General features: G+C 51.6%; 3 gene segments (V, D, J or C); all 3 read left to right on the top strand.

Moving 5' to 3' along the window:
• Positions 1-1,205, top strand: part of LOC112412169 (Ig lambda-1 chain V regions MOPC 104E/RPC20/J558/S104-like) — a 4,586-nt gene extending 3,381 nt beyond the window's left edge. Inside the window, 1 exon segment of the V gene segment in view lies at positions 865-1,205. Coding sequence covers positions 865-1,205 — 341 coding nt within the window.
• A 2,875-nt stretch (positions 1,206-4,080) lies between these two features.
• Positions 4,081-4,687, top strand: LOC112412168 (immunoglobulin lambda variable 3-19-like). The segment is given in 2 exon segments: positions 4,081-4,143; positions 4,290-4,687. Coding segments are annotated over 2 exon segments (444 nt in total).
• A 4,889-nt stretch (positions 4,688-9,576) lies between these two features.
• Positions 9,577-10,339, top strand: LOC112412167 (immunoglobulin lambda variable 3-9-like). The segment is given in 2 exon segments: positions 9,577-9,621; positions 9,992-10,339. Coding segments are annotated over 2 exon segments (393 nt in total).
• Positions 10,340-21,640: the final 11,301 nt, after the last annotated feature.

Below are 21,640 nucleotides of genomic sequence, written 5' to 3'. Positions count from 1 at the left end.
GGGGGGAGGGGGAGGGGCTGAAAGGTCAGGCTCTGAACTCAGTCCCTTGGATGGAATCTTGACCCATGCATCCCTGTCTGGGGGAATCTGGGAAAATCATTTACCCTCCCAGTGGTTACTCCTCCTCATTAGACTGGGGAGAGGTTGTGCCTTCAGCAGAGGGCGCTGTGGGATTATTTGGTGCCCGGTGAGGTGCTGCAGGAAACTCACCAAGGGTCTGGCATATACTGGGGGCTCAAAAGTTGTCATTCTATTAAAGTAGCTACATGTGTAGGAAGACGTCCATCCTGGGGGCACCAAGGGGCACTGTGGTCCTGGCTGGGACCCTCGTAGGTCCACGTCCCCTGGGAAGGGCTCAAGTGCAAAGGGCATGACTGACGCTTCCTTGAAGACACCTCTCTTGAGGAGAGTAAATGTCTCTCTGAAACCCACACGTGGCCCTTCTTCTGACCCCAGGGAGTCCCCAGCGTGAGGCCTCTGGGCTCAGGGCTCAGCCAGGAGCTGAGACACAGGATGGGCAGGGAGGAGTAGATTTGCATTCATGCTCCTCCCTTTTCGAGCTGCAAGGGGAGAGGATAAGACAGAGACCTGGAGAGGCCAGTCCAGCTGGGCAGCCTCAGTGCAGAGCTCGCAGAAGGACCTCCGACCATGACCTGGGTGCCCTTCTACCTCCTGCCCCTCCTGTTCAACACAGGTCAGAGTGGCCCAGGGACGCGGGGGCCTCCCAGCCCCTCCCTCCAGCACAGTCCTGAGGGTCACCTGCCCAGTGTCAGTGCCGTCAGCCAACCCTTGCATTTCTGTCTGCAAGTCTCTGTGCTGTGCCTGTGCTGACCCAGACCCCGTCTGCATCTTCTTCCCTGGGAGGCTCGGCCAAGCTCACCTGCACCCTGAGCAGTGAGCACAGCACATACTACATTGAGTGGTATCAACAGAGAGTAGGGCAGGCCCCCAGGTATCTGATGAAGCTGACCAGTGACGGAAGCGTCACCAAGGGGGATGGGATCCCCGACCGCTTCTCAGGCTCCAGCTCTGGGGCTGACCGCTACCTGACCATCGCCAACATCCAGTCTGAGGACGAGACTGAGTATATCTGTGGTGTCAACTATAAAACTGATGGCCAAGTTGGATACCACAGAGACACAAGCAAAGGGGAAGTGAGGCCAAAACCTCCCTCCCATGCCCTCCGTCCCACGGCACCAGGGTGAGCTGCTCCCTGTCTGTCCCCGGAGTCCTGACCTTTGAGTCTTCCCCTTGCAAGCCCCTCACCCCTAACCTCTCCACGAGTCACCCCCAGGGAGAGGCAGACACACGTTAAAATTTAGGTGGTTTTGACGAGGTGGGATTCTGGGTCCTCCTCACAGGCCTGTGTGGGCAATGCTGGGAGAGACCAGCCCAGCCCAGGGCGGAACAGGACACTGGGAAAGGGCTCAGCTGAGATGACCCTGTCCCCAGTAGCCCCCAGGCCCTGTGCTCCAAGTCTCTCAGGGAAGGAACATGGATCTTGGTGTCCAGAGGCGACATGCAGGTCATGGTACCAAGTGTCCTGACTTGGGTGCCCCAGGTGCAGAGCAGGCCCCTGGCCAGGACTGAGGGCTCAGCAGGAAGCACTGGGCCTCTGGGGAGGGAGGATGGGAACCTTGATCCCATGGTGGGTGCAGAGCTGGGTCCTTAGGGAGTCATGAGGCGGTGAGGGTGTCTGTGGCAGTACAGACTTGGAGCTAGGCCAGGCTTCTCCTGCTGGGGATGGGTCTCAGCTTTGGTGCCAAGAATGGCTCCCCATTCACCCACAGGACGTTCTAAGGACCGGCCAGCACCACGTCCACTGGGACAGCAGCAGGGATGGGGAACGGGGATGCTGAGCTGGAGAATATGGTCCCCTTACCCCAGTCGGACCCCCAGTGACTGAGGCCTGAGAGGCAAAGTCCAGGAGCTGCCCGTGTTCTGGAGGACTCCACAGGGGCAGGAGGGGAGGAGGTGGCTGGTCTTCCGTGGAGGGATGGACTGGGGGCTGGGGGCAGGACTGGACAGGACATCAGAGCTCCATGCTGCAGTGACCTCTGTCCCCGACTCTGCTGAGACTCACAGGGGACACAGGGCCCTCTCCTGTCACCCCATCCCGGAAAGGGTTGTTCTCTCCAAGGGTGTGCTGTGACTTTGTCCCAAACAAGGCCTTCTGCAGGTCCCTCTAGTGGGGAGTGTCCTGCCCCCCTTACACTGTACGAAAGGGAGCCAGGAGGATGGCAGTGAGTAAACCACCTCCCATGCGGGTCCCACCACATCCACACGCCCCGGGGCCTGTGCTGCTAAGAACAGGAGCCTGTGACGGACACACAGAGGGACAGACGGCACGATGTGAGGACAAGGATGGAAAAGGGAAGACGATGAGACCATACCCCGCTGTGCTTAGATGGCGACCCACCAGGGAGGGGTCTGCCCCTACGGACTCGATCACAGGGAGATGGACACCCATTCGAGGGCATCTCTCTGGTCAAGGTCATAATAGGGTCAGGGTCTGGGTGAGAACTGTCATCCTGTCTGTGAAAGTGACTGATGAACAGGGTGGAGGACGGTATCTCCTCCCAGGTTGGTCCACACCTGTGGACATAGGATTAGTGACCTTATAAGAAGAGACCAGAAACACACCCCCAACCCCGAGTGAGCCACTGAGACAGACCATCTAAGGACAGAGCCAGAAAGTGCCTTCAGGGAGCCGGGAGAGAGCTTGCACTAAAAACAATATTAGGGCATCTTGATCACGGACTTCTGACCTCCAGAACCTTGGTAAAGAAATTTGTGGTGTTTTAGCAACATATGGGTGGTATTTTTCCATGGCTGCCTGAGCTGACTAAGACAGGAGCTGGGAACACTTGTGTGTAGGTGTTTATGGGAGCATTAGTCTTCATTTCTCTGAAATAAAATCCCAAGGGTACAATTCCTAGATTGTACAGTAATTGCATGTTCAGTTTCACAGTAGCTGCAAAGCTGTTTTCTAGGGTGGCTGTGCCACTTTATAGTCCTACCAGCAACACCTGAGCCACCAGGCCCTCTTCTGCGCAGCCAGCATTGGTTCTGCCACTGTTTTTTACTTTAGCCCATCTGCTCCATTCTGACTGGTGTGTAGCGGCAACTCTTTAGGGTGTGATTGACATTCCCCTAATGACTCATGGGGACCATCTTCCCATGTGCTCATCTGACATCTGTACATTCCCGAAAAAATGTCTGTTCACATCATTTCCCAAATTCCACTTGGATTTTAGTTGTTTTGTTTATTGATTAGTTTTGACACATTTTTAAATGTATATACAAGTTTTTGGATGAATATGTGAGTGGAAAGTATTTTCTCCCATTTTACTGGATTTTTCAACTCCATAAAAAGGACTTTTATAGAAAAATGCTTTTCAATTTACTGTATTTCAATTTATCTTCTTCCTTTCACAAATCATGCATGTATTGTCAAGTCCAAGAATTGTTGCCTAGGTCTAGATAAGGAAGACAATTTTCCTTTTTTTCTTAAACATAAAATGAAAAAGAATGTATATGTTGATTTGAATCACTTTGCTGTGCACCTAAAACTAAAACAACAGTGTAAATCCACTATGCTTCGAAAAATAAAAATTAAAAAACTTTAAGGAAATAGAATAAAACCTCTGCCAGACGTACCTGACCAGGGTCACTGTGTCTGCTGCTGGGATTCTGGGCTCTCGCAGCAGCATGACCGTGGTCCCCGCAGTGCCAGCTTCCAGCACTGTCCAGCCCACCACACGATAACCTCATCCCCAGAGAGGACGCTTGTGTGTCCCCAAGGCCCAGAGGGGAGCCCAGGATCGGACTGAGAGGTGTGTGCACACGCTGGGGCAGGGGCAGCCTTTCTCACTCAGCACCAGAGAGTTCTGGGGACCTGGGCTCAGGCCTGGAACTCAGGTGCCAGTTTAACTCCTCCTTGGATCCCAGCTGTTCTCTGCTCAGCAGGGAGCTGGTCACAAGGCCAAAGGTGGCAGGAAGGAGATTTGCATGAAGACACCCCTTCTGAGCATAAGAGAGGCCCAGAGGCCCCACCCCAGCTGTGAGCTCAGAGGCAGAGCTCGGGCGTCCCCACCATGGCCTGGACCCGTCTCCTGCTCCCCCTCCTCGCTCTCTGCACAGGTGCTGCCCCCAGGCTCAGCCCGAAAAGTGACCAGAGCTCAGCCCGGTCCAGAACTTCAGCTCAGCACAGGAGCTGCCGCAGGGGGCATGAGGCTACAGGGATGAGACCCTCTTCCTCACCCTCACTCTCCTCTCCTCTCTTGCAGGTTCTGTGGCCTCTTCTGAGCTGACTCAGCCACCTGCGGTGTCCGTGTCCTTGGGACAGACAGCCAGGATCACCTGCCAGGGAGACAGCTTAGGAAGCTATTATGTTCAATGGTACCAGCAGAAGCCAGGCCAGGCCCCTGTGCTGCTCATTTATAAGGACAGCAACCTGGCCTCAGGGATCCCTGACCGATTCTCTGGTTCCAGCTCAGACAAAATTGCCACCCTGACCATCAGCAGGGCCCAGGCCGAGGACGAGGCTGACTATTACTGTGGGTCAGCTGACAGCAGTGATTATCTTCACAGTGACACAGGCAGACGGGGAAGTGAGACACAAACCCCCTCCCCGTCTGGCTCTCACTCTCCTCCAGCCCCCAGGAGGACTGTGGAAGAACAGTGACAGGTCTGGCCCAGTTCCCCCAGATCTGAGACCCCCAGGCTGCCCCTCTTCCCAGCCCTCCAAGCAGGCTCTGCACAGGGGGCTCAGGGATGGATTATGGCTGGCAGGACCAGGCTGTCTTAGTGCTGTCTGGCCAGGTCGGGAACTTCGGACAGAGGCCCTGTATGGAAGGACAGACAGAGGGACACGTCCCTCCAGTGATAGTTTTCCCCACATTTCCATATCGTGGTCCCTGGGCCCCTCTTGGCCCAACTGTCTAGGATTTGACCACAGAATGTCCTATCCCATCTGATGCTGAAGCCCCAGGCTCCCATGGCAGCTGGGATTCTGAATAGAACACGCCAGAGCAGTGGGCATTCTAGCATCTACCTCCTTCTCTCTTCTGGCCTCGTCTACTCATCCACGGCTGCTGGCAGCCTGTGAAAACTCACAGCGGTGCCCTCACTGGGAAATGCTGTTGGTGCAGAAAATGGCCCCCCACCCCGGTTTATCCCCCTGGTCAGAGAGGGTCAGGTGCATGATGCCTGAGGCCACCATCCCCAGGCTCTGATTCAGTTTAGGACGACCCGAATGGACCAGCTTTAACTCTCCTGCAGAACCCCGAGTCCTCATTTGTGTGACCAAATCCCGGGTCCCCTCCCCTCTGCCCAGTCTCCCCTCCTCATCTCCTTCCAGATTTCCAGGACATGCACTTAACATCTCAGAATCAGCTTCCAGGGAACCCGATCTAAGTTGGCCAGCTGTTCCCAACATGTTCACAGGGTCCCGAGGAGGTTATATATACCCCCAAGTCTCTGTTTTCCTGCCTAAATCCACAGTGTGCTCTTCAAAATCCCCAGTTAGATCTGATTGTCCTTGAATTTTTATAAAACTGTGCATTGGAGGCCAATAAGCTATGGTGAGAATGTTTGTGAAAGAAACTGGCAAAAAACGATTTCTCTATCCAAAGTGATGACTGAAAACTCACCACTATCATGCTGTCCTATGATTAGGTGTTGTAAGTGATGGGGACCACCAAGAACATCTGTTCTGTTTCAAAGTAGGGCCCCAGTTTCACAGTAGACACCCCCATTATACCAAAGCCTCAGTCTTCATCTGAAACAGGATCCAGGGAGGAACTGGGTTGATTTTTGCACAGCTATTGACCCATCAGTTGGCTGGATATGTTTCTCCTTCTTGTAAAGAAATAAAACCTTGACATCCTACAATGCATGGCTTTCCTCACAAAAAAAGCCAGTGTCCAAACTCGTAGACGTACAATGAGGAAATTTCTGGGTGACCTTGGAAAACAGTGAATTTACACCCAAAGACCATTTCCCTGGAAAATGCTTAAACAAACATGTGACAACCTGAACAATGGCACATAGATCTCCTGCTTCACACAGAATTCTAGATTCTCCAGGGGAAAGGTCCACATTAGAAATATTAAAATGCCACCTGTGGATTTTTTTTAAAAGAAAAGCCAAAAGTTTCCTCCAAGTGCACTCCTGTCTTGCATGAGGGTGGATGTCTAATTTGGAGGATGGAAACCACATGGGAAAAAATTACGTTCAAAAAGTATTGACAATTACAGATTATTAAATGTACAATTAACTTGTCACACTAATGGACCATGAACCAGCAACAGATGATACTTTATGCACCGAATCCCTAAGACCTAAGCAGTAATTCCAGGATTCCTCCAGAGGAGAGATCATGAAAAGGCTGCTGTCGTTGCTTTGAATCTGGAGTGTGTTGTTCTTGGGCTTTCTGTTCAGCCCCACCGGGAGCAGGGCGCTGTCAGCCTCCCAGGTGTCAGACGGCCCCAGGGGAGGTGCAGCAGCGCCCCCAGAGGCAGTGGGGAGAACTGACAGGAAGAATCTACAATTCGGGCTGAGAATTTCCCACAGCCCCCTCCTGGCCCAGTCTGGTTCTAGAACACTCAGAAGAGGCTATTATTTAGGAATTAAGACATCTCTCTTCTCTCTAGCCCCCAAGTGACCTTGGCGTTGTCATTCCCTCTCTCAGCCTCTGCCTTTCCCTGTCAAGTGAGCTCCTCGAGTCCTGGGCTCCCAGTCACAGAAGCAAATCTGCAGACATTTATGGAAGACAGTGACTGGTCAGCCACACGGGACAGTAGACAGGGCTCAGGACCAGAGGCACATGCAGCAGCTAAAGCCCCAGCACGGCTGCATGGTGGATACTTGGCAGGGGAGAGGCACTAGTAACCCCCCCGAAGGTCTTCAGCCCTCAGGTAAAGTAGGGAAGGCCGAGGGGTTTGTCTCAACCCACCTGTGTCAATCCTGTTCCTGCTCCCTGGGCTCCAGCCTGTGCTAAGCAGCTGCAAAGACCCGGATTTATTACGTGTGAATCCCCTTTGCTCCACCTGAACACATGTCACTTCTACCCCTCAAATTCTTAACTCAGAGAACATATTACACTGGCCCTGAGCTGGGTTTACATCCCAGATCCCTCAAGTTTGCCCTGTCCTTTTAGATCCTCCAACACACCCGACTCCTCCCCACTGGCCAAGTCTCAGCCCTTCCCACACTCACTTCTTACTACTTGGTTCACCCCAGTCCTGAGGGCAGCTCCAGAGTTATCCCTTTGGAGAGGCCCCCAGCCTCTGATTACAGGACAGCCTGCCTGTCATTGTCTGTCTCTTCTCTGGATTAATTATCCCCACAGCACGCACCACAATGGGGTTCTTTCCCCATCACTAGTTTCGTTAACTGATGCATTTGTGCTCAGACTTTTCCTGCTTGGTCGGAATACATTTTTTTCTTTTTAATTTCAGGACTCACTGATGAAAAGCAGAGGCATGAACAGGCGGGAACTATTGTAGTCTCACCAAGATAAGTTCTCTGGGTGATCACAGATTCCACGTGGGACCCAAGATCTTGCCAGCATCCAGGTCCCTTGTCCCTATATGTTGGCCTTGCTTTCATTCTTGTGGATGACAGACCTCAGGATGGCTGCTGCAGCTCCAGCTATCACACCATGTTCAAGAGGAAAGGATCTGCGTCAATTCCTGCTATTTCTTTCCTTTACAAGAGCAAGAGTTCCCCAAGATAAACTCCAGCCAACTGACCCTTACATCCCATAGAACAGTGCTGGGCCACCTGGTCAAACCTGATAGCCAGAGACCTGAAAGAAGCAAGTGTTTGGCTTTTAAATAAACACTGCAGGCAATGTGTAGGTGACCGTGGTGGAGATTCTCTGCCAGGTGTGCAAAGCCACTGTGTCCCCTGCACTGCCCCCCACACAGGATGGAAACACCCTTCAAGCAGGGACTGTGTCCTGTTCATGCTGAATTCCCTGGAGGGAATGTGCCAGCCCAAAGTGGGTCTGAATGAACATTTCCCAGTAGGTGTGGTCCTAACCGTGCCTTTGGAACTGTAGCCGCCACCCCGCATCAGGCCCATACCCAAAGCTGGCACCAATAAGAGTCACCCCCTGAGGGAGGTGTCCCCAACTGCCCATCCCACCTGCGTGACCTCCCACCACGCCACAGACAGGAGCAGGGATGCCTCCGTGAGCCCAGCCCCCTCCTCTTCCAGATGAGCCTGTTCATACCTTCACGGGTAATCTCAGCCCCTCGTGCCAGGACGTGAGGCAGACAGAGCCATGGAGGGGGAGTAAATCCTGATTGGGGTCACCATCCCTGGATCAGGGAAATCACCACCTGAGCAGTGGGCTCTGAAATCTACACCTAGAACTGAGTCTCCGCCTCCAGTGTGGAGCAGCCACCAGGGGGCAGCAGAGGTAGCCCTGCAGAGCCACCTGGAGGAGGGGTGTCCTGGGCATCAGGGCTCCAGTACAGGGGAAGAAGTAACCAGGACCTCACACCTGATGACAAGTGTCCTTCCGTTTCTACAGTGTCACCTTCACTCTCAAGTACATGTTTCTGTCTCCGTGTGTCCCAAGTCCTGCTCTTGGAGACGGTGCCTGTTTCCTTGCCCCACACCCACTGCCAGCACACCTAATACTGCTAAAAAGCCACCGCTGTCCAGAAACGCTCATCCTCCCTGTGACCACGTTGCCACTCCCTTCCCTGTACTCGGAGGCCCCGTCCTCCAGACACAGCTGCTCCTACTCCCTGGAAGCTCTCCCACTGCCCCCTACCTGTCCCTCCACTTACCCCTTACAGGGAAGGGGGGGAACCAGAAATTTCCACACTTCCTGTTTCCCAGTGTCTGACACACAGCAGTCACTCAATCAGCTTTCCGTAATTGTGATGTTTATGACATATATATTTTCCCAGCAACTGAAGGGAAATGGATTAGGACTGACATTCCCTTGCAGAGTTATTAAACCCTGAAGCCCCCTCTCATTCTCTCACAGAGCAAACATTTCTTTTAGCCCCTTGTCTGTTCCTGCCCCTGAGGCACGATGGGGACACTACAGCCCCGGGAGCCCCCAGCCCAGGGTAGACACAGCACCGCAATGGCCTGGAACACTCCATGTGCTTTGTCAAACCGTGAATTTTATTCAGTCTTGGGCCCAGGAGCTGTGATGGGGGGGAGAATCCTGTACAGTCTAAGCCTCTTAGTGTCGCCCATGGAATGAGTTCAGAGAATACAGACCCACCTCTGAGCTCTCAGTGGCCAGGCCCGTCCAGGAGTGAGGCCAGGACTCAGACTGGAGTGGAGATGTCACCCCCAGACTACGGGACAGCAGGTGGAGGAGGATCCCCCAGGCCGAGGCGGGGTCTGCTGGGGCCACCCCTCCCTCTCCGTGTCCCTGGGGGCTGAGCCCTTCTCTGAAACCACAGAGCTCTCCAGGCAGACCCCCTGGGCCCGGCTGATTTGCACCCCCGGCAGCTCTCTCTCCAGCAAGGGGATAAGAGAGGCCTGGGAGCCACCCTGCCCAGCCTAGGCCTCGGGGAGCAGACTCAGGGTGCCTCCACCATGGCCTGGACCCCCTCCTCCTCGGCCTCCTGGCTCACTGCACAGGTGCTGCCCCCAGGCTCCGCCCACCCCTGGCCCAGGGCTCGGGGACAGACCTGGCCCTGACTCTGAGCTCAGCAGGGCGCTGCCCGTGGGGACAGGAGACTCCTGGCCCTGCTGCAGGATGAGGGGCTGGAGGGGCTGAAATCTCCCCACTGTGCTCACTGCTGTGTGTGAGCCCCGAGGCGCTGCGCCTGCCAGAGAAAGTGAGGCTCCATCCACCAGCCAGGCCCATGGGCCCCTGCGGCTGAGACTGACGGGAGGGGGCGCCCTCGGGGCCCAGAGAATCTTTGGAGCTTAGTCCAGGCCAGGCAGGTGGGGGTCTCTGGACATGGGTTCTTCACCTCCAGCCCACCTGTCCTTTTCTCTCCTGCAGGCATTGTGTCCTCTTATGAACTGACTCATTCGCCCTCGGTGTCGGTGCCCCTGGGACAGATGACCAGGATCACGTGTGGGGGGAAACAACATTGGAAGTAAAAGTGCTTACTGGTACCAGCAGAAGCCGGGCCAGGCCCCAGTGCTGGTCATCTATCATGATAACGAGAGGCCCTCTGGCATCCCTTACCGGTTCTCAGGATTCAGCTCAGGGAACACAGCCAGCCTGACCCTCAGCGGAGCCCAGGCCGAGGACAAGGGCGACTATTACTGTGCAGTAGCTGATGGCAGTAGGAGCAGCTGGCAGAGACTCACGGTGACACAGGCAGATGGGAAAGTGAGATCCTGACCTCCCTGCCTGGCTCGGCGCTCACTCCACCCGCCTCGGAGCAGCTGGAGGGCAGGCCTGAGGCTCCGGTGTCCTCTGTGCTCTCAGGACCTCTGTTTATCCTGCTGAGAAATGGCGAGTGGGGATTCGGTCCTGAGTCATGGAGACTGTCGTCAGCACCCTTGAGCCAGAGGGTTCCCCTTGCCAGCTGTGTCCTAGGACAGCCGTGTCCCCTCTCCAGGCTCAGCTTCTCCACTGGCTTCTCTCAGGAGTGGGGGGAAGATTCCAGATACAGGAAGGAAAGCTTCCGGCGCCTGGTGGCTGCTGGTGGCCCCTGACCCACGGAGGTCATTCTCGTCACTTGTGCCTGATCGTCCTGCACTGAGACCCAGGGCCTCCCTGCAACACCCTGAGGCGGGCCCTCAACACCATTGCCCACAATCCTCTAAGAACTGGGCTTCCCCGCGATGCCTGTTCCTTTGTAATTTGACATCTGAAAATTGTCATCAGAAGATTGCAAAATGTTCACATCACTTCTTTACATATATTCATCGGAGTCTAAAAATCGTCATGATTTGATATCCACTGTCCTTAAAATTCTTCTATAACATCCATCTTTCCTTCTGCTTAGACTTGTTTCCATTCCACATCCTTTACTACATTTGGTCTGCTCATACATTTTCATACCTGAAAATCTCATTCATTATCCTGTCATACATCTCTGTCATAATAATGTACATTCATTTAAAATTTTTGAATTTGTTTCATTTCCCGTGATTTTAAGCGCTAAAAGGTTTCTCCCACATTGTTATATCCTAATTATTAGCAGCAGAGTTTGATCAAAACAACATAAATGCATTGACATTTTCATAAATAACTATTAACTAGTGTTGATTCGTGGATCCATCAATTAATATAATTTACCTCTAGAATGAAGTAAGTCCAGCAACAAAGCTGTCCTGGCTTGCGTTTCTATATGAAACAGAGAAACTTTGGTCCATCAATAGGAGTCTTGTAATACAGTGTCACTGCCTGATATGAACTCCTTCCTAGTTATACGCCAAAAATCGTTCTTGGTTGATGGTCAAAAATAGTTTCTCTAAATGATTTATCAGCTGACAGCTCCGTTTCATACTCTTGTAATTTTGTGGAAAGCAAAGGATTGGACGGACACCACCCGACTTCAAGAGGACTCGTGTGGGAGGCAGTTCGATGCACCTCCAGACCCCTCAGGGATGAGGGCTCATTGCCTCACATACTGGGAGAGCCTGCAAGCCGGCTCCATCCCAGAGTCAGCTTTTCGGGGAACCACCCTCAGAGAGGTGTCACCCGGCCACTTGTCATTCATTTTCTCGGGGATAAACACCGAGAAGGCTTGAGCAGAACTTACTAGTTAAATGTATTACTCCTTTACTTAAGAGGCCCCTTGTGTAAGAAGATATAAAGATTGGGGAAAATTTAAATATCATCTTAGTGCAGCTTTGCCAATATGATATCTTTTGAGAAAAATACTTGCATCTTATCATGTGTTTTGAGTATACGCTTCCTCCAAAACCTGAGGCTGCTGACTTGAATCATTTAATCTATGGAAGAGTCTGACCGAGTGATCTAATTTGCACAGCCAGTCCTCACTGCCAAATGTACTATTCGGACGAAGTCCTGTTAGAAGCCTTCCCACTGTATTTGTCAATACAAGTAAACGTGTTAGTGGGCATTTTGAGGAACATCATAAATCACTTTTAATCAAAAGATGTATCTGGTGAGATCAACATTAAAATGATGTAGATCTTCTGCGTTCACTTATCTACATTTATAACTTTTTAAAAACAAGGTAAGTCACAAGGCTATTTGTCGTTATTTAATTAGCCACAGATACTATTGGACACCATGTGAGAAATAAATGTCAGAGTATTTAGCGGTTTGGCTTTTAGTAAGAATGAAGTAAGAATCGAATATAAATCACATTAGTCTTGTTAGCCATCAGGACGGAAGCATTTCCTATGAATGGAACAAGGATGTGAGAATGTGTAAGTCTGGACCACCCTCCCAGGGTCCCAAGAGGATTCACCCGGCTGATAGCTGCTGGTGGAACAGTTAAAGGACCAATGGCTGCTACAAAGCCACCACCTGCCAAAGTGGGGTCTCCTCACCGTGGGAGTGTACCCCTCCCAGGTGTCAGTCCAAGCCTTTGGAAAGGACCTGGAAAACAGGTTCTGCCCTACAAATATAAACCCACCTGGTCAGGTGGGGCAGGACCTGCTGGGCACTGGCCATGCCCACTCCAGCACAGGGAAGGGTTGGGCAGACCCTGCAAAAAGCAGTTCCTTGAGCTGGAGGTAACTAGTTTCTCCCAAGTTCCAGACACAGCCAAGACTAGAGTGAGATGAGTAAGACACCCTCCTTGTCTGAGAAATTTAAGGAAGTGCCCCAAAACTCAGTAATCAAGAAAAATAATATTTTGGGAATTCCCTGGAGGTCCAGTGGTTAAGACCGCATGCTTTCACTGACGAGGTCACTGGTTCAATCCCTGGCTGGGGAACTAAGATCCCATAAGCTCCATGGCACGGCCAAATTAAAAAAAAAAAAAAAAAGATAAATAATACTTAATGCAATATTTTTAAAAATTGAAATTAAAGCCCCCCCAAATCCATATGAGTAAAGCACTGAAACAGTAAGTAAAATGAGGATCTGACCATGCACTGGTGTGACTCACCTTAAGCACCCCCACCCCAGGACAAGCCGGGACTCCAGGAAGATGAAGAACAGAGTCCAGCCCCTGCACCCCTCCTCCCCCTCACGGGAACCCCCCGCCCCCACCCTCAGGTCTCACGCCTCCCGCGAGCCACATTTTCTGGGCGTTGCCTCCCTTGACAGCTGGTTTCTGCTGCCCTGTACCGGGCCCTCCCCCTCGGGCTGCATCCCCGGTGGCTGGACTGGGAGAGTTAGAGGTTAAAGCATGGAAATTTTCCAAAGCCCCCAGTTCCAGGCTGGGTCCCACCACCATGTCCAAAAAGGCTGGTCCTCCCAGGTCTCCGGCTGGTACTGGTAAGTCCCAGGACACGGTCTTTACACCAAGTAGCTGTGTGTCTTAGGAAAGAAACTCTCCCTCTCTGTGCTTCAGTTTCTTCATCCATAGAAGCTACCAGGTCGGTGAGTCTGTGGCGTCTCCAGAAGCAGCAGGATTCTCTCCCTATTTGCTGGAGGACAGTGCAGGTAGGGGGCTGTACCCCCAGGATCGCCAGAGGAGCTGGGATCTTCAGGGTTCCCCGGGCACCCTTCAGAGGGGGCTCAGGAACCACAGAGCCAGATCCTGATTCCAGAAACTTTGTCATATCTCCAGATGGACACTTTGTCCCCCTCTGCCTCAGACCCTCCAGGCCCCAAGAGTAAAACACTGAAGATGTTAAGAGAAGGACCAGCCGCTTAAGTTTTGGGGATGGTGGGGAGTGGGGAGCTGGGGAGACCTAGGCCTGGGAGAGAAGACTCCACTGTGACTATAGGCAGGTGTCTGGGGCCTGTGGGATGGAGAATGGGCAGGGGGCTGACCAGCAGGAGGCAGGGGGTGCCCCTGACACGGGAGCAGGGCAGAAGTGACTGGGCATGACACACCCCTCCACTCCAGGGGAGATGGGTGGGGGCGGGGCACAGAGGAGCCAGGGACCCTGAGTAGGGGATCTGCTGAGCAGGACAGCTGGACCCAGACCTCTCTGGCTCAGCCTGAATCCAGCCCTCGGCCATTCTTGGTCCAGGGAGGGGGTGGGGAAAGTCTGGGCGGCCAGAGCTGCAGCTGCACCAGCTGGGAAGGCCCTGCCCATCCCCCGAGGGTCCCCAGCGTCCAGCCAGACCAGAATTTCCAACCATGGCCACCACAGGAGGATGTGGTCTGCGGTGGCGGCTGCCCAGAGGCCGTGGCAGGTACAGGGTGGAGGATGGGGCACAACTGGAATCACCGAGTTCAGGGACAGCCCCTTTTTCTCCCCGAAATCTGGGGCTGTCCCCAGTGGGTGGGGGGAACCACAGCTTTTGGGCTCCGGGCAGTGGGTGAGTGTCACACCCACACAGGGGTGCGGGGAGGGAGCAGATTCAACCTGGACTCTGGGGCAGGGGCAACGCAGCCCCCAAGGTGCAAGGGGCCCAGGTCCCATGCTGGAGTGGACCAAGCACCACAATGGGGAGAAGCTGGACTGAATCAGGGCCTCCCAGGGGCTCCCCCATATCCTGCATGATGGCTGGTAGGGCACCCACACCCCGTTACTCTTCAATGCCTGGCCCATGTCCAAGGACAGGGATCTGTCTGTGTGTGCTGTATAGTCCAGCCCTCAGCACCCGGCCCGGCAGCCTGGGGTTCCTCCAAAGCTGCTTTATGAGTTTGGTCAAACTGTGAGGTTTTGATCACCATCATCACCTTCCTTCCCTCCTTCCCCCATCACAACCGTCATTATCAAGAGCTGTGGAGGGTCTGGGATTTGTTCCCGCCCACAAGCTAAAAAGTGAGCCTGCCGCAGTTGCACAGATGCTGGCGGACACAAGATGCTGGGTTGGAGACAAAGGCCAGCATGTTACTCCCAGCAAGAGAGGCAGCCGGCATATCGGCATCACCCTGCACTGGTTCTCTGAGCCCCACAGGGAGATGCAAAGGGGCCAGGAGACACCTGCACATCCATGCTGGGGACCTCAAATCTTTTCTGCCGGACAGTAAGCATGTTTTGCTCCAGAGGGAGACGCTATCTCTACCCTCCAGGGTCATTCATTGCACACACATACTCGAAAAGACGATCCCAAACAAAGGCAATCCGTTCCTTTGCTCGTGAGACGTGCAGAAATACAGAGATCCGTGGACATCGTCTCCCAGAGACCCTTATCTATATGAAGAAAATGAAGTCCCAAGCTGTGTGCCTGTTAACGCATCCCATGGAACAGGCTGGACTGATTTTCACCAGATGTAGCAGGAAAGTTAAGGAGCATCGGCCTCAAAACATGGGCCAGGGCTTCCCTGGTGGCGCAGTGGTTGAGAGTCCGCCTGCCGATGCAGGGGACACGGGTTCGTGCCCCGGTCCGGGAAGATCCCACATGCCGCGGAGGGGCTGGGCCCGTGAGCCATGGCCGCTGAGCCTGCGCGTCTGGAGCCTGTGCTCCGCAACGGGAGAGGCTGCAGCAGTGGGGGGCCTGCGTACCACAAAAAAAAAAATCACGGGCCAGACACCTCTGAAAGGGCCCTCCCAGGAAAGTCACTTTGGGGTCCATCCCTGGGAGGCCTCTTTCAGATTTGCTGAAACAGAAGATTGGGAGGGCTGCAGAGCTGGACTTAAGTTGACATAGGTATTAGGGCTCCTGTGGCCAGAGAGCAACTGGAAAGCCAGAGGGTAGGTGCTGGCTGTGACGAGTGGAAACTTGCAAGCTGCCACTTGGAGTTCTTCCTATACCCAGCAGCCTGACAGCACCAGGACCTAGAGGGAGGGGCATGCCCTGGAGCTGTGTGAGGGCCAGGCCTCTTGACGGTGTGGCATCAGGAAAGTAAGGAAGCTGCTTGAACATCAATTTCTTCGTCTTCAAACAGGGGAGAAAAAACAAAATCTCAGCTCAGCAGGGAGCCGGCCCAGTTGTCAGCACTGGATAAACAGCACCCCTCTCATCACTGTATCATGTGTTATCTTCCTGGGCTTCAAAACGGACCCCAACCTAAGCAGACACGTGATCACACTGATCCTCAAGGCCTTCCTACGGCAAAGGAACTGCCCCTATTTTACAGATAAGGAAACTGAGGCCCAGAGGGAACCTCGGTCTGATTGGTGTCAACATTCATGACTTGACATTTCTCATTGAACGCGGGGTATAGAATCACTCCCGCAGGGCCCTTGCCTGGCTGAGAAGCTGAGTGAGGAGTTGACCAGGGACACTACCCAGGCTTGACCAAACCAACCAAGGAAGGGCGATCTTGACTGGCCGGAGTGAAGGCTGCAGGGACCAAGCCAGAGGACTGGTCAGAAGAGAAGCCCCAGCCCACTGCACTCAGGCCTCACTGACTCTTATTCCACGGGAACTCGGCTGCCCTCCCCGGCTCCTCCAGGCCCCAGGGAGATGCTCCACAGCCCAGGGACGCAGTTGCAGAACAGGGAAGGAGAATAGGGCAGGTATGCCCGACCCAGGGACCCGGGGACGGGGCTGGTGGGCGGGCTTTGCTGTGAAGCCCTTGAGCCCTGGATCCTGACCACAGCAGAGCAGTTAGCAAAGGCCCCCCTGGGAGAGGCCCCAGGAGTAACAGCCATGGATCCTGAAGGGGGCCAGGTGCTGGGGGCAGGGACAGAAAAGGCCCAGGCAGAGGACAGGGCCACGAGGGCCAGGATGCACTGGGACGGCCACTGCCAGTGAGGGGAACTGGGGGCACCTGCCGATCCCCCTCCAGGGAGCCCACACCAGCAGGTCGGCCGAGGCGCCTTTGACCCTGAGGGCACATGAGGCCCAGGTCAGGCCAGGTGGGCCCATGAACACCCCAGGGGTCAAAGCTCTGTCCCCAGGCAGTCCTGGCCTCTAATAGTACTGGGCCTGGCCATGGGCACCCATGGCCTGCTGCCCCCGAAGGCAGCATGGCCCCCCACATGGAAGCCACGGGAAGTCTCCAGCCTCTGGAGACTGTGGGACAGGTAAGAGGCCGAGGGAGTTGTGGTACAGGGGGACTGGAGGTCCCTTTGACGGGGTGCAGGGGTGAATGACTATAGAAGAGAGGGGCAAGAAGGGAGAATCATCCGTAAAGAAGGGGCCTGAGCAGACAGTGGCTTTATTTAAAGTGTTGACATTTTGTCTAGTGTGAATTTGTTTGTATTGATTTTTTTCTTAATATTGTATTAAAGTATTATTTATCTCAATGACTGGATTTTTTTGGTGTCCCTTAAGTTTTGTGCCCAAGACTGGTGCCTCACTTGCCTCGCCCTGGACCTCTGAGCAGGGAGAAACAGGGCAGCAGGGGCAGGACGTACCCAGAAGACACTAATCACTTTAGGGGCAGCAGCCCCACAAGGCAGGTCCTGCCATCATCCCCATCTTACAGACAGGGATAGAGGTCCAGAAAGGTGAGGCAACCTGCCCAAGTTCACACAACACATGGGCACGGTCCCAGGACTGTGGAAATCCCGGGACTGAACAGGCACCAGCATGTCCTGTGTTTTAAGAAAATGGTGCAAGAGAAGGGGCAGTTTACAAGGCGTCCAGAGAAGGAAGCAAGGGTTTGGCTTGTTGTCCCCCAAGGAGGCCAACTCCTCAACTAAATTCCTGAGTGTTTAACTGGGGCCAAGCCTGAACCAAGCGGGGTCATGTCCAGGCATTGGGCAGACCCATGGGTCATTTTAGGAGCAGTAAGATGGGAGGGGGGGATGCCCGAGCTGGTCTTACAGATCCAGGGTGCTGACACGTGACGGGGCGCTCCAGGCAGAGGGAATGGTCGGGGGTCCGAGGAGGACAGTAAGGTGGCACAGGCCCACAGGGAGCCTCCAGAGCCGGGGAGAGCGGGGTGCAGACTGCTGGGGTCTTGTACACCTCATCCTTTATCCTGGGGTCCAGGAGGAGTCACTGAAGGATTCAAGTGGGGAGCTGTCAGAGTCAGGTTCATGTTTTGAAAAAATGGCTCCAGATCGGAGACCAGTGTGAGTGAGGCCAGATTAGAGGATGGAGAAGGGGCAGTGGAAAGGGGATGGGGAGGGGGTGCTGGTCCATGGTGACCAGGTACCGATATCTCCTATGGAATTGGCAGCTGAATTTAAAGTGACATTATCATGGTGGGGAGAAACGGGCACAGTCACGAACTGTCTATAAAAGACTAAAATGTCCACCCTTTTTAGCAATATGTAATGAGTCATAAAAGAAAGCGTATTTCTTTAAATTGTGTAATTCCACTTCTAGGAATTCACCCTGAGCAGAGGGTGGGGGGAACAACCAAAGATGTAACCAAAGGTTTACAAGCAAGAAACTCAACATTATTAATGATGGGAGAAAACTGGAAATAACCTAGAAATCCAGCAGAAAGGGTGTGACAAAATACAGCATGGAATATCCATCATAAGGAATCTTGCACAAACCTCCAAAATTGTATTTCTGAAATTGGGTTTTTAAAGTATGTGTGCATTTTCAAAAGCCTGTCAGAAAATGTAGAAAAATGTCAATGGTGTGTCTCTGGCAGGTGTGATTTCATCTAGTTTCAATTTTTTACTTTATAATTTTCTGTAGTTATGAAAATGTTCACAAGAAGATATATTTCATTTTTATCTTCAAAAATAATTTTTAATACCAGAGTACTATGTGTTTTAAAAAAAGATTAAGTACAGAAGTATATTAGCCTGCAACTAGCTTTTTCAACAGTCTGTTGAGATTTTCTGTATCAGCCCATATGAATCCCCCATGTTCTCCGCACAGCTTTGTAAGACTTCAAAATTTGGATGAAGCAGCATGTCTATAATGATTCTCCTGTTAATGAACATTTAGGTTGTTTCCACTTAAAAATGTGAATTACAAGAGATGCTACATGGAGACCCCCAACGTGTGTAGCTGTGTATCCATACTAAGTACACTGTGTATCTCCACGGGATAGATACCTAAAAGTGGGATTGCTGGATCAGAGAGAACAGGCTTTGAAATTTTCATAGGAGATGCCAGTGGTCCTCCCAAAAGTCTGTTCCAACTTACTCTCACCACAGTGAATGACAGTGCCTTTCCCTCTCCATTGTTGCCAATAATGTGACAGGGTGGATCTTTTTTTATTTTGCATGTCTGATGAGCAAAAATGAGAACAAATGTGTTTGTTTATTTGATCGTTGGTGAAACTTATTTTTCTTTCATATTTTTATTGACTGATTTTATTTCTTCTGTGAATTTCACCAGTCATAATTTTGCCTGGTTTATTTTTCATTCGTTTGGTTGTATTTTCTTAAAGATCTATAAGAAACTCTCCATCTATTTGGGATAGTAACCCCTTATTAAGTATGTACATGGTAAATATTTTTCCCTGATCTGTTTTACACCTTTTGTTTGTGGGGTCTTTCACCATAAAACCTTTTTGATTTTTATATGTCAGATTGGCGGTTTTTCTTTACAGTGTCTGTGATCTGCGGCAAACATAGGGAAGGCATATTCATTTCTATTTTTTTCTATTTTATTCAGGTATTTTCATTGTTTTGGTGTTTGTTTTTACTTCACCTGGAGTTTATTTTTGCGTAGGTAGGAATATAACCTTATATATTTTCCAAATGGAGAGCCAATCATCATATGTTTGTTGAATACAAACATAGCTTTTATCCAATACTGAATTATGGATTTATCACATCCTCTCTGTGGTTCTATTGATCTAATGATCAATTCCCACATCCTTTCCACCCTGTTTTAATTATTGTAGCTTTACAATGTGTTTCTGTACCTGGTAAAGAACAACCCCGTCATTATTATTCTCATTCAGAATATTTGTGTCTCTTCTCCATTATTATTCTTACTGTTGGACTTCAGAATCAGTTCACTAATTTTCAAAAATTATTCCTTTGATGTTGTGCTTGTAATTTCATGAAGTATATGGATTCATTTGAGGGGAATTGATGTCTTTGCTGTTGTGTCCATTAGTCAAGTTGTGTTATATTTTATCCATGCAAATCTTGCACATTTTGTGTTAAGTTTATTCCTAGGACTTTTAATAGAATTTTCATTGAGGTTGTCAGTGTTTCCCAAATTTCATCTCCTCAATAGTTACCTATTGCTCTTGTGTTCAATCATTTTGGTTAATTCTTGTATTAGTTCTAATAGTCCTTCAGCTGATTGTCTTGGGTTTTGTTTTGTTTGTTTGTTGAAGTAAACTAGCCCATCATCTGCAAAGAACAATTTTATCTCATTTTTCCTAACACACTCTTTCCCCCACCTCATCTCACTTCATTGGCTCGAATCTGTAGAATATGAAGAATAATAAAAGTAAGAGTGGGAACCCTGACCTTTAAGATGGTTTTACCTTTAAATGTGAGGGTTGCTATAAGTTTTGGGAGATACTCTTTATCAAGTTGAGGATGTTTCCTTAGATAATTAACTTAATAAAAGTCTGGATATTTGCTTTATTTAATCAGAAATAAGTGTTGAATTTATACTGCAGTTCTGTTAAATTTTGTTTCAAAAATCTTATGTGCACACCTTAAACACAACCATGAACAAATAGTTCCACCGCTGAATTAAAAAAATTATTGTCCCAATGCAAAGGGTTACCTTCTGATTTAGATAAACTGCATTGGGAGATACAATCAGATTTGTCAAAGTTTGAGGATTCTTGTCATCATAAACTCTCAGGGTGAGATTTGGGTGTTTTTTCTTTTTCTGAGTATTTTAAGGGTATTTTGTGTTTAGTAGGATGCCTAGAACACAGAGGGTGATTCAATGAGGGGAAAGCATTCTGGGATGACTCCAGGCCTCTGGCTTGAAGTGAGAACAATGAGGGGCAGCAAGTTTTCGGGGAACTGTGAGGAGTTTAGATGGGGATGTTGAGTTTGAGGTGTCTGGAGGGCATTCAAGCAGAGATGCATTCAGGAGGCAGAATGTGCAGAGCCAGAAAGAGAGGTCAGGACTGGAAGTAGGGATGCAAGACCCCTGGGCAGTTGTCAGAGTGCACAGTGTGGGTCAGAGGCAGAGAGAATGGGAAAACACAGGCGACTGGGAAGGGACCTCAGACTTGACCAGGATGGGGACCTTGTTGGCGTTGACCTGAGAAGTTTCAGGGAGAGATGGGGGTGAGAGGAAGAGGGCTCCCCATACCACATCCCAGCCTGTGAAACAGTGCCAGGCAGACAGGTGCTTGGGGACCATTGTTGGACAGGTGGACAAATGATGGATGGATGATGGATACATGGATGGATGGATGGATGGATGGATGGACGAATGATAGATGGATAGATGGATGATGGATGGACAAACATACGGACAGAAAGACAGTGAACTGAGAGAGCAGAGAAGGCTTCATGAAAGAGGAGGAACTGAACTGCATCTCAATGTATGGAGACAACAGGGCAGGGGGTCCCCACATGGGGGCCCCCCAGGAATGACCTGGTGTCCACAGGCCCAGGGAGGAAGCTACCTGGTTGGACTGTGGGAAATTATGGGGAAGGAACACCCAGAAGCCCTAAAATGAGGCCAGGAGAGGTCGGGCAGGTCCAAGCCAGCTCAGGACTCACTCTGCCACACCACATGGCCACCCGAGGGGACTCGGCACTCAGCAGCACCATCAGCACTGAGGATTCAGTGGTCACAGGACAGCCTCAGAGTTGGGGGGACACACTGGGTGACAAGGTGTGAGTGGCTCCTTCCTCAGAC

The sequence above is a fragment of the Neophocaena asiaeorientalis genome, unplaced genomic scaffold (genome assembly GCF_003031525.2).
Source record: "Neophocaena asiaeorientalis asiaeorientalis breed wild unplaced genomic scaffold, Neophocaena_asiaeorientalis_V1.1 scaffold110, whole genome shotgun sequence".
NCBI classification, from domain to species: Eukaryota; Metazoa; Chordata; class Mammalia; order Artiodactyla; family Phocoenidae; genus Neophocaena; species Neophocaena asiaeorientalis.
The sequence above is the reverse complement of the archived record's forward strand: the minus strand, read 5'-3'. Positions and strand labels throughout refer to the sequence as shown.